A 16,739-nucleotide genomic window follows, 5' to 3' on the forward strand; every position below is an offset into this window, starting at 1 on the left:
TGGGGCTCACTGCAGTGGGGGGACAGCGAACGCAGAGTGGGGCTCACTGCAGTGGGGGGACAGCGAACGCAGAGTGGGGCAGCTGCACGGCCTGGTGTCTCAGGCTTTCATAGAAGGAAGCAGACGGTGACTGAGCACCAGGCCAAAAGGAATTTGAATCTGGACCCTCCTAATTCTTGGTTCTTCGCTTCTCTGATCCTCAGTGTCTGTCTGTGAAATGGGGACACTGGGGGTCTGAGGTTGTGATAAGATCTGGTGCCGGCTGCCCTTAGCACACGACAGCTGATGAGCCATCACCTTCACCTTTGTTACTGTTACCTTCACCAGAGCTCGGCTGCTGCAGGTGGGGAAGGTGGGGGGTTCCGCTGGCAGAAGTAGTTATGACTCAAAATCAACAGAAATTGCTGACTAATTTGGGTAGGGCTAGCACCAGAGACGGAGGAGAACCAACGAGTGTGAGCGTCGCGATTGTCATCTGTCTCCAGGACCGAGCACCTGCTGTTGTGGTCGACCTTCCCAGGCCTCAAGTCGTCGCCCCTCGCGGCCCTTCTTTGCCCCTGAGCGGATGGGAAGCCCGAGGCGAGAAGGGACCTAGGTGTGGGTTTTGCTCAGACCCGCCTGCAGCCTCGTCCCCCTCCCCCACGACTCCAGCTCCGTCTAGGAATCTAGGGTGGGGGCGGGGGGGGGGGTCGCGGAGGGTTGATTCCGAGTCACGTTTCCCGCATTTAAACTGTTTAAGATCATCAGTTCGGTTCCTCCCCCACCCCACCCCGCCCAAGACTTGTGCTCCTTTGGGGCGCCCAGGTGAGCGCCGGGGGGGTGGGGGGGCTGCAGGTGACCACCGTGAGCAGAGCACCTCGGTTACACATTTGCTCCTGGACCCGACCCGTGCCCTCTCTCCGTAATTGTCCCCAGTTCCCCGTCCGACACCCCAGGGCCGGATTCTCCCGCCGGCCCGGCGCGCCCACTGCCCACCTGGGGGCCCAGCTGCGGAGGTCCTGGAGCGCCAGCCCCGCCCGCCCGCGTGCCGGGGGCCCCGGGGGGGCCGGCTGAGGCCGGGGGCGGGGCCAGGCGGGGCGTCCGGGAGCGGGTGCGCCCGGCCCCGAGGCTAGTCCCGCCGCCGGAGCGGCCCGCACCTGCAGCCGTCCCTCAGTCCGCCGCCTCTGAGCCCGCGCGTAATGCTGCCGCTGCTGCTGCTGCTGGTGCTGGGACCCGGACTCGGGCTCGGCGCGGGTGAGTGAGTGAGGGGGGGGGCCCCCCGGAGGACCCGGGAGCCCCGCCGCCCCGTCCCTCTGCAAACCCTCCGACCCATCAGCCTCTCCAGCGTCCCCGGGGCCCCTACAGCCCCCAGCGCTCCTTCCTGGCCCCACTGCTGCTTTCCTTAGCAAGTTTCCAGGAACTCTGTCCCCCCACTCCCCCCAAGCCCTGCCCCAGGGGCGCCCCCCAGTCACCCGGCCTGGGGTCTGGGAACCATCCTTCACTCCACCTGTCCCTGAGGTAGGACTCCCTGGGGAACGCCTGGGAGGAGCAGGGGAAGTACACAAGGTGGCTTTCTCGCCTGCCCCTATTTCTGGGGTGCACAGACACAGCCACTCACAGGAAAATACACAGACGCGCCACAAGCAGGGAGACAGGCGGGCACAGGACACCTTCAGCCTCACACATGCAGACACAGGCAAAGATACCTCGGAGGGAACACACACACACACCTCAGACATACCAGACAGCCCCACATAGACTCTCTCTCTCTCTCTCTCTCTCTCTCTCTCTCTGTCTCTCTCTCTCAGGCCCATGGGACGCCTGGATAACCTTGGTGCTGTCGTGGGCAGACAGAGCAAACAGACCCCAGAATGACCTGCCTCACCTAAGTTGGCACGGAGGGAGTGTTTTCCTTGGTTCCAAACCCAGTGCTGGGCGTCTTCCCCATGTCTTGGTTCTGTGTAGGGCTGTGCCCAGGACCCTGAGATGCCAGAGTGTGGTCAGGTCAGGGCGGAGGACCTCTAGGGAGCGCTTTTGGGTGTGGGGTTAGGACTGGGGCCCTGTTAGATATGCTGGGACTGGGAGTGTTCCAAGGGGCTTGCTGGAAGCCAGGGGATCAAGGGACTTTTTCTGGAAGCCCACTTCGTGCCAGCGAGATCATCTGGACCTGTCTACAGCAGAGATCCGCCCTCAAAGAGCTCCCAGTCCAGAAGGGCCACTCCCATAGGCAGACAGCAGCCCAGCGTGATAAGGACCCCTGCGGTCACCTGGGGACCAGGCAGATTATAGAAGGAGGTGACAGGTGAGCCAGGTGAGCACGGGGTGAGGGCATTTGCAGCGAGGGGGTGTATGTGATAGGAAGTTTGACTGGAGGAGAGGGTACTGGTGAGCGTGTTCCATGTGGGGGCGGTGAGACAGGACCTCTACAGGACCTCTGGGTTGTGGTGTGGCCCCAGAGCTTTATCTGGAGGGTGGGGGGAGCCACAGGCAGAGGTGTGGGCAGCTGGGAGCAGCACCTGGCCAGTTCGACAAGAGCAAGGACTGATCACCCAGAGAGGAAGGCGAGACTTTGAACTAAACTCGTTTCTACCTTTTCTTTCTATTTAACTCATCACTCTCCTCCTGCCCCAATAAGCGTGGTAATTTTTTTTTTTCCACTGAGAAAAAACAACAGTGGGTTTAATTTTGGCCGGGACTCTTCACAAAAAGTCAGGGTGGGGCGCCTGGGTGGCTCAGTGGGTTAGGCCTCCGACTCTTGGTTTCAGCTCAGGTCATGATCTCACGGTTTGTGAGTTCGAGCCCTGCATCGGGCTTTGTGCCAACAGTGCAGAGCCTGCTTGGGATCCTCTCTCTCCCTCTTTCTCTGCCTCTCGCCTGCTAGTGCTGTCTCTATCTCTCTCTAAATAAATAAACATTAAAAAAAAGTCAGGGTGATGAAAACTTGTTTCAGATGAAGAGTTGAGATGTTATGGGCAGGTGGAATGCACAAGCCCTCTCTGGACCCTCAGTCCCTGAGCGGTGGAGAGCAGACGCCCAGGAGTCAGGCACAACCCGGCGGGGGTTACTGCTCTGGGCCTTCCCAGCCCTGGGAATCTCCTACCCTCAGTCTCCCAATCTGTAAATGGGGTAATGGCTGCCCACAAGACAAGGCCGCTATGCTGTTGACAGCAGGAGATGCCTGTAAATTGGGGAGCACAGTGCTCGATGGGAGGTGAGGTTTAAGGGATTGGTTTTGACCAAAAGCCAGAGAGCAGACTCGTTGCTTCACCAGAACGAGGAGGTGCTTTGCGATTCACGGATGCCCAGGTCACAGCGGGTTTGGGGGCCCCTGGCCCCAAGCCGTGGCCCCATTGATGCCCCTCGATTCTGTCACCCTGCCTGGCCTCCTTCCCTTGCTGTTATTAGTGAAGAGGAAGGTGTGGAGGTCATAAGCCTGGGCTGGAGCCCCCGGGTCAGATCAGGTTCCTGTTGACTGTGGGGGTCGTCCTACCTACGCGGCTCTCCTGTTCCTCATCCGTGAAATGCAGGGCTGCGTGTCACAGCTGCACGGGGACCCAGAGAATGGCTGGGCACAGGCTGCAGGGCCTTCCAATGTGGGAGCAAGCCACGCCTGGGCAGTGGAAATAAGGAGATGTGGAGGGCCCAGAGCCAGACTCTGGAGGGGACTGGTGGGGGAGGGAGGGCAGGGGAGACCCAGGGACAGCAAAGCAGAGGAGCCCTCCTTAGTGGCAGGGACCCTGTTGAGCTCATCTCTGATGCCCAGTGCCCAGCACAGACAACTGGACAGATATTTGATGTGGGACTTGCGATCTGACTTCATCTGGAGTTGACTAGGGCGGGAGATTGGAAATCAGGACGTTCCAGGAAGAGGGGCCAGCCCGTGCAAAGGCCCAGTGGTGTGCTCTTTCAGATACGGTGGCTCTGGAACTTATTTTCTCTTTCATGGCTGCCTTGAAGATATTAATAACAGAGCTTGTCATGTGCCACGTGTTTTACATGTGTGATGTCATCTCATTCTATGAAGCGAGGTCTCCTTGTCTCCCTGTTTTATAAATGAGAAAACCAAGGCACAGAGAGGTTGAGTACATTGTCCAAGGTCACACAGCTAGGAAGGAGGAGAGGCAGGATTCGAACCCAGTCATCCAAGCCCTTCTTGGACTAGTGCCCTTACTCAAGCCCTGCCTTGCAACCTCTGACCTTTGTTTCCCCCTAGCTTCCTGGAGGTCACATGTGCACCGGCGTGGGCTTCTAGAATTGGCAGGGACCATGAATTGTGTTGGCACCCGCAACCCCCTGTCCTACATAAGCTACGGCTGCTACTGTGGCCTGGGTGGCCATGGCCAGCCCCGGGATGCCATCGACTGGTGAGTGCACGCTCCAGCCTGGGCTTAGAAGGTCCCCCACTCCCTGGGGTAGTTAAGGCCTATAAGGAAATACCCACAACTGAGGTTGCTGTTTGGACTATTCCAGCACATGGTACAGCCTTGCAGGAGGCTCAGGGCCTCCTGGGTAACATGGCCAGTGAGGACACACCTTGGTGTCGGCTGCCCCCCAGCCTGGCTGTGGGCTGATTACTTTGGTTGAAAAAAAAAAACCATAAAGTTGATCCGACTTATTACGCACCAGGATCTGTCCTGAGAACCCCTCTCATCCTCACAACAACCCATTTCAGAGATGAGGACACTGAGGCAGGAGAGATGAAGTAACTTGTCTGGGGCCACATAGAGGGTAAGGGGTGGGGGCTGGGATCTGAACCCAGGCAGTGTGGCTGGATTTGTGCCCCTAATCACTGCGCTCCGCTACCATGTGAGAAGTGCCTGTTCTGTGCAAGGCTGTGGGTTTAGATCTTTCCAGACTGGCTTTCATTTATCCTGGTCATCCTTGGAGGCGGGCAGGCGGGCCGTCCCCGGAGGCTCAGGGAGGCACAGCCACCCGTCCATTTCCACACAGCTAGTAGGTGGCAGAGGGCAGAATTTGACAGTCTCTTCCCTGGCTTAGAGGATTTGATTGTCAAGGACAGCTTTTGGCTCCTCCCTGCCCTTCCCCGGCTCCTGCTGCCGGCCCTGCCCTCCCATGGGTGGTTGTCTGCTTTCTCCAAGCCCTCCAAGTGCAGCCCAGGCATTGCCCCCTTTGGGAAGGCTTCCCCGAAGGCTGGCTGGGCCTCGCATACCCATTCTGGCCTCTGGCTCCCAGAATCCCCATCCCTTTTCCCCCACTTTCCAGCACTTCTCACCAAGCACGTGGGGTCTGGTGGCTTGTCTCTCCCCCACCAGCCTGGGGGCTCCTTGAGGGCGAAGCGGAATCTGGCCGACCTCTCCCTGCGGGACCCCACCGAGGGCTCCACAGAGCGACTCCACTGGCGGCTGGAGGGAGACAATACCAGTGAATGAAGGAAGGAAGGACAGGGTTAAGGACATTTGTGGATGTTTCTCAGCATTTCGCAACAGCCAGTTATTATTATTATCATTGAGATCCTCTTATGCAGTAGGCCATGGCTGGACACGGGGGACACTGTGCAGAATGGAGCAGAAGTGGTCTTGTCCCCATAGAGCTCTGGGGCTCTGGCCATTGAGGAGGACAGAAGCTGATCAGTCTTCTCCGGAAAGTGAGGGTCTCATTGTAAACCTGCCCTGAAGGGAAGGACCTAGTTTTATGAGAGGGTGTAACCAGGACGCTGTTATAGACTGGGGAGGCCAGGGGCTGGATGACATCCTGGGATGGGAGCAGTTCTTGGGCTGAGACCTGAGGGAGGAAGGATGGGCGGGAAGCTGCCCCAGGCAGAGAGAGGGCAGGTCACGTGCAAAGTCAGGAGGCACGCGGGGCTTGGCTCACTCCCAGCACAGAGAGGCGGCGGGTGTGGCTGGAGCTCAGAGACACAGAGTGAGACAGGCAGGGGCCAGGGGACCGTGCCAGGGCGCCCCACACTGGGGTCAGCAGAATCATTTCCCAGGGTGGGGATTCTCGGGGACAAAGCTCGGCCCAGAAGATGCCGACCCCCTGCGAGACTTCGCTTACCCGGGAGGATGGCCGAGAGGGCATCCCCGCCTCCACCCACCTGCTAGCCTGCCCGTCTGCCACCCACAGGTGCTGTCATCGGCACGACTGCTGCTACACGCGTGCCGAGCAGGCCGGATGCAGCCCTAAGATGGAGCGGTACTCGTGGCAGTGCGTCAATCAGAGCATCGTGTGTGGTGAGTCCCCAGCGCCACCCGCACCCGCTTCCGTGAGTGGCCCCGGGCGTCCCGGCTGCAATAGCTCACCCCAGCTTCCAACGGTCGACACCACCCCCTGGGGGGATTTACTACAAGCGATCTTCAACACGGAGCACTGACAAAAACAAAGAGGGGCATGCGGGTGGCTCAGTCGGTTAAATGTACAGCTTCCGCCCAGCGCATGATCTCGAGGTTGGTGAGTTCGAGCCCCGCGTGGGGCTCTGCGCTGACTGCTCGGAGCCCGGGGCCTGCTTCGGATTCTGGGTCTCCTTCTCTCTCTGCCCCTCCCTTACTCGGGTTCTGTCTCTCTCTATCAAAAATAAATAAACGTACCAAAAAAAAAAAAAATGCAAACAAAGAAACCTATTTCTTTGTTGTCTGGACCAAAGCTAAAAGAGATATCACCAGGTACCTCCAGCCTCCATGCCCATCCAATGGGGCCTGGGTAAAGAAACCCATGAGGTATTCTTACTGCGGGAGACTGTAGCGAGCGGAGGAACAAACCACAGAATGATATGTCCAGGAAAGCACCATTTCTGTTTAAAAAAAAAAAAAAAAAAAAAAAAAAAAAAAGCAGCAGCTTGCAAACTAGTAGCCTACTTGCTTTCCGTGGCTACGTGTAGACACTTGCAGAGCTCAGAAAAAGGTATGTAAAGATACACTGCATGAAGGGATCAGGCTGGGGGTGGTGGTGGCAGAAGGCAATTTCACGTTCCTGTAATGTTTCCTTCCCCCCTCACCCCCAAAGAGAATGTCTTCATGAATTACTTGTGAATCACAGCTTAAAAAGAAAAGGAATAGGGGTACCTGGGTGGCTCAGTCGGTTGAGCGTCGGTCTTCGGCTCAGGTCATGATCGCACAGTTTGTGGGTTCAAGACCCGCGTGGGGCTTTGCACTGACAGCACGGAGCCTGCTTCGGATCCTCTGCCTCCCTCTCTCTCTGCCCCTCCCCTGCGTGTACTCTCTCTCTCTCTCTCACAAATAAACATTAAAAAAAAATGCTCTTTGAAAGAGAAAAGAAAAGGAAAGGCATACACAGCCTGAACTGTTGAAAGGTAAAGTGCCTGATCTCTGCAAATTACTCTGACAGGCATTGAAACAAAATACAGTAAAAAGGTGGACAGACAGATGGGTGGGTGGACAGACGGAGGGGTAACGGGTGAAACAAAATGTCAATGGTAGACTCTACGAGGTAGGTATGCAGATGTTCTTTCAGCTTTTTTCTGGGTTTGAGATTTTCTACAACAAAATGTTAGGAAGCAAAAGCAAATGAAAGCAAAGAGCTTAGTGAGAGGGGCCCACGCCTCCCTTTCCTCACCTCCCAGCCCCAGTGGGTGAGTCTCAAGATGCAGGCCAGCCCCACCTTGGTGTGGTTTGATGACCCCCCTATGCCATAGCTCTGAGACTCTGGCCTCAAATGTCCTGTGCTAGGAGGACCAGAGGCCATGGGTTCTTTCCTTGTGAAACGGGGGTGGGGGGTGGGGAGGGGAGTAGAACTTGGACTGACTTTGTAGTGTGAGTGCTCATGTCACTGGCCCTTCCTCCCTAAGGCTGAACCCGCGAAACGAGTCTGTGTTCTACAGACATCTACCACTCACCATATGGGGACCCCGGGAAAACCCTTTCCTCTCTCTGGAACACTGTGGGCTCCTCTCTCAAAATAGGGATAACAGTATTGCAGTTTGGTGTCCCGTGGGCTACGTTTATCCTGCAAACATCTTGCCTCACCTGCACAATGTTTAGAACAGTTTGAGCCAGTATTTAAAAAATCAGGGGCGGCTGGGTGGCTCAGCTGGTTGAGCGTCCGACTTCGGCTCAGGTCATCTTCTCACGGTTTGTGGGTTCGAGCCCCGCCTCAGGCTCTGTGCTGACAGCCTGCTTCGGATTTTGTGTCTCCCTCTCTCTCTCTGCCCCTCCCCTGCCTGTACTTTTTGTCTCTCTGTCTCAAAAAAAATAAATACACATTAAAAAAAATTATTTTTTTTATTAATAAAGTAGGCTTCACACCCGGCATGGAGCCCAAAGTGGGGCTTGAACTCATTATCCTGAGATCAGGACCTAGGCTAAAATCAAGAGTTGGATGCTTCACTGACTGAGCCACCCAAGTGCCCCCTCTTTCAATTCTCTTGATTTTTCTAACTTTGTGGAGGAGAAGTTCTCAGTTCATTGCTACTTTAGCTTTCACATCCCTGGAACATTTGGTGACTTTTTTTTTTGAATGTTTATTTATTTATTTTGAGAGAGAGAGAGAAAGAGAGAAATCCCAAGCAGGCTCTGTGCTGCCAGTGCAAAGCCTAACGTGGGACGCGAACCCACGGACCATGAGATCATGACCTGAGCTGAAATCAAGAGTCGGATGCTTAATCACTGAGCCACCCAGGTGCCCTACTTTTTTTTTTTTTTTTTTTAATAGAACAGGCTTCTGGCTTATATCCGAGAACACTTCAGTTCATCAATTTAATTCTGGCTTGAAAAAAATTCTTCCTATCTACCCATCCATTTATCTACTTACTTATCTTTACCTCCAAGCGGCATGCATTTAATGAGGATAATTGTAACAGAATCTATCCTAACCTTACTGTACATTTTATAGGCCCAGCAACTTCTGAAATTAAAAGAATAATAAAACAGCAGTTAAAAATGTTAAGTGTCCCTCAGGGCAATCTTACTGTTTTTTTTGTTTGTTTGTTTGTTTTTTAAACAAAGCAGTAAGAAAAGAACTGGGGCATTTATTTTTAAGATTACCTTCTGATGGATGGATGGTATTTTCAATTTACAGCTTCCTTTCAATTAAAAAGCGGAATCCATTTTATTTTATTAAAAAATTTTTTTGAATGTCTATTTATTTTTGAGAGAGACAGAGAAAGAGACAGCATGAGCAGGGGAGAGGCAGAGAGAGTGGGAGACCCAGAATCCCAAGCAGGCTCCAGGCTCAGAGCTGTCAGCACAGAGCCCGACGAAGGGCTCAAACCCTCAAACCGTGAGATCATGACCTGAGCCAAAGTTGGATGCTTAACCGACTGAGCCACCCAGACGCCCCTAGGTTCACCCATGTTGTAGCAGGTAGCTAAAACTCCTTCCTTTTTACGGCTAACACTCTGTTTGTAGGGATCAACCACATTCTGTTTATCCATTCATCTGTTGGTGGACATTGAGTTCTTCACACCTTCTGAGTACTGGGAATAGTGCTACTCTGAACATTCGTGAACAGGTATTTGTTTGAGTGCTTGCTTTTATTTCTTTGGGGTACATCACTGCCAGTGGGATGAACTGGGTCATCTGGTAATTCTCTGTTTTACTTTTCGAGGAGCCACTCAACTTTTCTACAGCAGCCACACCACATCACATTCTCATTCAGCCGTGTCTGAGGGATCCGGTTTTTCCACGGCCTTATCAACGCTTGTTATTTTCCATGGTGTTTTGTTTGTTTGTAGTGGGGGTGATGTGTGTGCCTCAGTGATTCTGGTGTGCATTTCCCTAATGGCTAATGCTGTTGAGCGTCTTTTCATGTGCTTGTTTGGCCGTTTTTATATTTTCTTTGGAGAAATGTCTATTCAAATCTTTTGCTCATTTTATTCATTCATTCATTCATTCATTCATTCATTCTTAAAGTTTCTCCTTTTAAGTAATCTCTACATCCAACATGTGGCTTGAACTCGCAACCCCAAGATGGAGAATTGCGTGCTGTACCAACTGAGCCACCAGGCTCCCCTTAGCTCATTTTTTTTTTTTTAATGTGTGCTTTATTTAAAAGATTTTTTTTTAAAGTTTGTTGATTTACTTTTAGAGAGGGAGAGGGATGCAGAGAGAGACAGAGAGAGAGAGAATCCCAAGGAGGCTCCATGCTTGACAGCACAGAGCCCAACTCGGGGCTCAAACTCACAAACTTTGAGATCACGACCTGAGTTGAAATCAAGAGTTAGGTGCCTTAAAAAAAATTTTTTTTAAGTTTATTTATTTTCAGAGAGAGAGAGAGAGAGAGAGAGAGAGAAGGCAGGGGAGGGGCAGAGAGAGTGGGAGAGAGAGAGAATCCTAAGCAGGCTCCACACTGTCAGCACGGAGCCTAATGTGGGTGCGGGTCGAACTCACGAACCATGAGATCATGAGCTGAGCCAAAACTAAGAGTCGGACACTTAATGGACTGAGCCACCCAGGTGCCCCATCCCCTTTGCTCATTTTTAATTGTGTTGTTTTTATTGTTGAGTTATAGGAGTTTTTTATATATTGTTGGTCCTGGATTCTTATCAGATACGTGATTTGCAAATGTTTTCTCCCAGGTTGTAGGTTGTCTTTGCATTTTATCAATAACATCTTGAATGCACAAAAGTTTTCATTTTGATCAAGTCCAGTTTATCTGTTTTGTCTTTGGTTGATCAGGTTTTTGGTGTCTTAAGAATCCACTGCCAGATCCTACATCATGAAGACTTACCCCTCTTTTCTTCTGATAGTTTTATAATTTGAACTCTTACATTTAGGTCATCGATCCACTTTGAGTTCATGTTTGTATATGGTGTGAGGTAGGGGTCCAACGTCATCCTTTTGCCTGTGGGCATCCAGTTGTTCTGGCACCATTTGTTGAAGAGATTCATCTTTCTCCATTAAAGAGTCTTGGGACCCTTGTTGAAAATCACGTGGCCCTAGATGGATACCTCCCTGAACTTCCATTCCCTTATCTGGAAGATGGGTGTTGTACAGATGAAAAAGGGGCTTATAACATGAGAAACAGATCCGATGGGGGTTGTTATTCTCTCTCCTCCCTTCTCCAGCTGTCCTCCTGATCTGAACCTCTCTCTGACCCCTGCCACCTCCACCAGAGAAAACAGAGGCTCTGGCATGACTCTCCATTAAGCCCGCAACTTCTGTGCTGCAGGGAGGAAACCGTCAGAGCGGTTACCCGAAGGCTGGTCTTAGATATTCATGGACTCTCAGCTGTATCTCCCTAGCATGAATCAGCATTTGGCACAGAGCAAAGCTGAATTAGTATGGAGACATGGTATCAGTTTTTAGGAGCCGAGAGTGCCTCAGACATCCTCTCCTTCAATCCTCTTACTTAGAGTTGGGGAAGCTGAATGAAGGTCAGGGAAAGAAGTGTCTCACCTAATGTGGTGGTCACGTGTCTACTCCCAGGCACATCCCCTGTCCCCCTCCCATTGTGAGCAGAGAGAGGAGGTGAAATAGGGCTTGCCTGGGAAAGCTGTTAAAGATCTCTGCCTTCTCCCTCCGACCTGCATGTTTCCCTTGCCCCAATCATATGAAAGTGGTGTCTATAAAATATTTATTGGTGTGTCTGCTGGTGGAGCCCATGGCTGTTTACAGACCTGTCCTCCCTGAACCAAACGAAAAGAACCAAAATATCTATTCTGCATTTTTGGGGGGCTAAAAATATTCTCTTATTCTGTTTGGAGATATTCCGAACATAGCTGTTTACCTAATTACAGGTGTTGCCCATTTTCCATTTATGGGCCTGGCTTCAGTATATTAACATTTTTTTAAGCCTGTAATAATATTTACTGGCAGGCCTTTATTTTAAACTTAATCCTTGGGGGCTGCTTTTCCTTTTAAGTTTTTGTTATTCCTGTTTTTAAAACATGTTTATTTATTTTGAGGGAGAGAGAGAGACAGCATGGGCCGGGGGGTGGGGGGTGGAGGGGGTTGGGGGCAGAGAGAGAGATGGAGAGACAGAATCCCAAGCAGGCTTGGCTTTGTGCTGTCAGTGCAGAGCCTGGTGCGGGGCTTGGTCCCCTGAACCGTGAAATTATGACTTGAGCTGAAGTCAAGAGTCGGATGCTTAACTGGCTGAGCCACATGGGCACTCCCAAGTTTTTATTATTCTTGGATAACCTGATGCTGTTGCTTTCCTAAGGCCATGGAGCAGTGAGGCCAAGTCTTGCTTTTGAGAGGAAATTTCTTGCTCAGGGAAAAGGGTGATAGCATTAGGCAGGTACAGGCATGGGGTCAGCCGATCCTGGGCTGGAATCTGGGTCCCCCCTCTGCTTAGTGCTGTGACCTTGGACAAGTTACTGAATCCCTTTGAGCTCCTCTTTCCTCAGCTGTAAAATGAGGATAATAAAATTTAGGTGCTGGGCTTGGATGAGGATTGGAAATGGCGTATGGCTTTGCTATTGTTCTCCCAACAGATGGTAAGAATCTGCTCTGTGCCCGGCTTCATGCTAGGCTTTGAGCGGGAAGGAGAAGCAGGAAGCTATAGTCTAAGAGGAGGAGAGGGAAATCGTGTCTGTGCTAATTGCTATTGTAAGTGCTGTGTTGGAAAGTCAAGGCAGGAGAAGTATCATACCTGCTACGAGGTGGATGAACCTTGAAAAAGTCATGCTACGAAAAAGGAGCCAGACACAAAAGGTCACCTAATGTGTGATTCCACTTATGTGAAAGGTCCAGGATAGGGATAGAGACAGAAAGCAGATTCGTGGTTGGCAGGACAGACTGCTGGGACTCAGGTAAGGGATCATGGGGAGTGACTTCTAAATGGGAGTGACTTCTAAGTGGGGTTTCTTCTGGAAGTGATAGAAATGTTTCGGATCTAGATAGAAGTGATGACTGCGCGATGTTGTGAATGAACTAAATTCCACTGACTTGTGCACTGGAAAATGGTAAATATTGTTATGGGAATTTTGCCTCAATAAAAAATGCAGCAGAGCAGGTGGGGGACACTCTTTTCTTTTTAAATTTTATTGTTTGTTTGTTTGTTTGTTTGTTTATGAGAGAGTGCAAGCAGGGGAGAGACGGGCAGAGGCAGAGAGAGAGACAGACAGACAGGGAGGGAGAGAGAGAGAGAATCCCTAGCAGGTTCCACCCTCAGTGTGAAGCCAGATGCAGGGCTCAATCCTGTGACCCTGGCATCATGACCCTAGCCAAAACCAAGAGTTGGACATTCAACCGACTGAGCCACCCAAGCGCCCCAGGGATACTCTTTTATACCCTGGGTGCAGTTGTGCAGATAAATACCTTTAATCAAGTCTGCTCACAGCAGGGCCTGGGAAGATGATTTCCAGAGAGTGCCTGTCTTCTGCCTCCTGTCATCCTGTCCCTCCCTCCTGGTGCAGCCAAGCCTTCTGGCTCTCATGCTTCACCTTGCGATGGTCTCCGAGGAACATTTTACTTTAATTTTTTTCTTACAGGAAGGAAGTTTTTTTTTTTAATGTTTTTAAAAAAAACCGTATATTTTATTTTTGATTGAGAGAGAGACAGCATGAACAGGGAAGGGGCAGAGAGAGAGGGAGACACAGAATCCGAAGCAGGCTCCAGGCTCTGAGCTGTCAGCACAGAACCCGATGAGGGCTCACACTCATGAACTGCGAGATCATGATCTGAGCTGAAGTTGAACGCTTAACCGACTGAGCCACCCAGGCGCTCCTAATGTTTTTTTATTTATTTGTTTCAGAGAGAGCACAAGTTAGGGTGGGGCAGAGAGAGGAGGACAGAGGATACAAACAAAGCAGGCTCTGCGCTGACAGCAGGGAGCTCATGTGGGGCTTGAACTCATGAACTGAGAGATGGCGACTGAGCCCTAGGTTGGATGCTCAAACGACTGAGCCCCCCAGGCGCCCCTCCAAGGAACACTTTAAGAACGGATCCTTAAGGAGGTCAGCTGCAGCTTACTGAGTGCCTGCTGTATGCTCTGCATTTTACACGTTGGGTAAAATGACCTGTTGGGTGTTTTCTCACTCTCCCAGAAGCCCTTAGAAGTAGGTATTATTAGTATGCTCACGTTGGCCTGAGGAAACATCTGGAAGGGGTGAAATGATGTGTCTGAAGGCACAGAGCTGCTACATCCGTGGCTGAGCCGGTTAACTCCAAAGCTGGTGCTTCACGGTGCCTCTGGAAGGAAATTTGGAAGGATTTAATGACGGGTGGGTTTTATATTTACATCTATGTGAATAACTAAAAGCTAGCACTAAAAGGCCACGGGTGGCATGGTTGGGGGGGGGGGATTTCCAAAGCTGTTTCAGGCATTATACCTTCTAGATTAGTAAGATACCACTTGAAGATCACCAAATCATTCTAGTCCCAGGTCGGGAATCTCTAGTGGGAGGATCACCAAGGTAGAAAGAGACTTTGGGTGGCTGCCTCTGTGCCAGGCAGGTCCTGGGCTGGTGGAGACAGATGGACACTCCAGAAGGAGCATGTGGAAGCGATGTGGAGAAAGAAGGCAGAGATATGCGGGTGGAGCCAACGTTGACCGAGTGTACGTCCTGTGCCAAGCCCTTCTGGGTGCTTTCTGTGGGAGTTGTCACTCAGGCTTCCCGGGAGCCCTGCCAAGTGGGTAGTGCCCCCGGTTTTCCAGGAGGATTTGGCTCCGAAAGCTTAGGCAAGATCACACAACCAAGAAGTAGCAGAGCAGGTACCCCAGAAAAAGCTCTAGATGGTTCCCAGGCACCTACCTACTGCTTATGAGAATGGATCCTCAGATGAAGGGGTATGCGAATATATATATATATATATATATATAGTATATATATTCATATAAAATGTTTTGGGGGAGAGACACAGAGAGGCAGAGAGAGCCTCAAGCAGGCTGCACACCCCAGTGTGGACCCCAACGTGAGGTCGATCTCACCAACTGTGAGATCATGACCTGAGCCGAGATCAAGAGTCGGACGCTTCACCGACTGAGCCGCCCAAGGCTCCCCGAAGCGGTGTAATATTGATGCGGAAGAGAAGCCAAAAGGTCGCACGGACTTTGAACTTTGCATCTGAAAACGCTTCCCTGGCCACTTCGATTTCCTTTTCTGTAAAATGGGTTGGACGCTACCTCCCTCTGGAAGCTGCCATGACGGAGATCACGCGGTGACTTGTCCCGTGTCGCATAGATGCGACGTATGACGCTTCCCGCCTCCAGCGTCGTTGGCTTCCCTAGTGCCTGTTCTCGAGTCTCTGCCACCGCCTGCTCTAACTCAGTCTCCCCACTTCTTCCAGGACCCGCGGAGAACGAATGCCAAGAAATCTTGTGCAGGTGCGACCAGGAGATCGCTAACTGCTTAGCCCAGACTGAGTACAACCTTAAGTACTTATTGTACCCGCGTTTCTTGTGTGACACAGACTCGCCCAGGTGTGACTGACCAGCCTGACGTGGAATGTTCTTTTGCACGAGGAAATAAAACTCTTTTTCACTCATCAGCAGCTGCCTTCAGTTCTTGGCAGGAGGGAACGGAGGCCGAGTGTGAAAGCTGCAACCCTTGTTTGCTTTCTCTCCCGGAACTTGGGCCGGAGCCTGTGTGGTTTCCAGTTGAAGGTCAAAAGTCCTATGATTATTTTCTACAAACCACAACCGTGCTTGTGGCTGTATTGGGTTTGGTGCCATTTTTGAGACTCGCCCTTTATATGAAACGGGCTGAACTCGGTCTTCTAACCTGCTTCTGATGGCGGGTGGTCAAACGTGAAGGAACACCCACCGTGTGCCTGGCCTGGCTCTGGGTTTCTGGACGAGGCCGTAAACAAGGTGCTCCCTCTTGGGAAGATCTAGTCTAGGAGTTAGAAGCTTAAGAAAGAATATTCTTTCCCATCCCTCTCTGCCTAATGGTTAAACTTCCTGATTACAGAAGTGGTATATAGTCAGTGTTTACAAAGATAAGGGAAAACAAAGACAAATATGAAGGAGGGGAGAAAAATCACTTGAATTTCCATGATCCAGAATAACCACTTGTGGCATTTCTGCGTGCTACTGTCATTGTTTTCTGTAATGTTCAAAAATGCAGTTGAGACCATCACATGGGATTTTTCTACGTTTTTCCCCAGGTCATTAAAAAACCTTTGATAACTTCATTTTTTAAAACGTTTTATTTATGAGAGAGAGAGAGAATCCGAAGCAGGCTCCAGGCTCCAAGCTGTCAGCACAGAGCCCGACGCAGAGCTCGGACCCACAAACTGTGAGATCATGACCTGAGCCAAAGTCGGACGCTCAATCGACGTGAGCCACCCAGGCACCCCCAGAATTTCATTTTAAATAACGGTTACCTACTGTTTTATAGGTTGCTGACTTTGGGGTACTGGTGATATTTCCAGTTTTGATCGATTGTTGACGTGATGAGGATACTTGTGAATCTTTGCCACACCCCACCTCCCATGTTTTGATTGTTCCTTAACCCAGAGTAGGGGCGGAGGGCAGGCGGCCCCAGCACGGGAAACTCTGGCCTGAAGATTATTTTGAGCTGAAGCAACAGAGACCCTGCAGGCTCAACAAGAAACCCCTGCCCCTCCCTTAACTACCTCGAAGCATCTAAATTGGGGTCTGTCCTAGAATAAGGGTTATTACCAGAGATAAATTTTATCTGAATGGCCCATCTGTATGGCAGGGCAAACATCTCATTACCAGACATCAACTCTTATCGCCCTGTGAAAGGCATGCCTTCCCTTTGAAGTCCCACACCCCTACCCCCTTCTCCTTAGTTCAGGATGGACATAAAGGCCTCGTTTTGCCCGTCTTTGGAATATCCATGCCCGTGTGGCTCCCCCGTATGTACCAAGTTAAATTTGATTCTCTGTCTCCTATGAATCTGATTCTTACTCCACCTGGAAGGACCCCGAATGGGA

General features: G+C 51.3%; 1 protein-coding gene across 1 annotated transcript; it reads left to right on the forward strand.

Annotated features, from left to right (window-relative positions):
• The first annotated feature begins 1,102 nt into the window (after nt 1–1,102).
• LOC122209554 (group 10 secretory phospholipase A2-like) lies at nt 1,103–15,314 on the forward strand. The gene is made up of 4 exons (XM_042921506.1): nt 1,103–1,233; nt 4,193–4,343; nt 6,064–6,170; nt 15,126–15,314. Exons 1-4 carry the CDS (start codon nt 1,179–1,181, stop codon nt 15,266–15,268), a joined length of 456 nt encoding a protein of 151 aa, XP_042777440.1. The 5' UTR covers nt 1,103–1,178; the 3' UTR covers nt 15,269–15,314.
• Nucleotides 15,315–16,739: the final 1,425 nt, after the last annotated feature.

The sequence above is a fragment of the Panthera leo genome, chromosome E3 (assembly GCF_018350215.1).
Source record: "Panthera leo isolate Ple1 chromosome E3, P.leo_Ple1_pat1.1, whole genome shotgun sequence".
Taxonomy (NCBI): Eukaryota; Metazoa; Chordata; class Mammalia; order Carnivora; family Felidae; genus Panthera; species Panthera leo.

Coding starts and splice junctions, on each gene's coding strand:
- LOC122209554 (XM_042921506.1), top strand. CDS start 1,179: ATGCTGCCGCTGCTGCTGCTGCTGGTGCTGGGACCCGGACTCGGGCTC. Junction 1,234..4,192: donor CGGACTCGGGCTCGGCGCGG/GTGAGTGAGTGA, acceptor GTTTCCCCCTAG/CTTCCTGGAGGTCACATGTG. Junction 4,344..6,063: donor CCCCGGGATGCCATCGACTG/GTGAGTGCACGC, acceptor TGCCACCCACAG/GTGCTGTCATCGGCACGACT.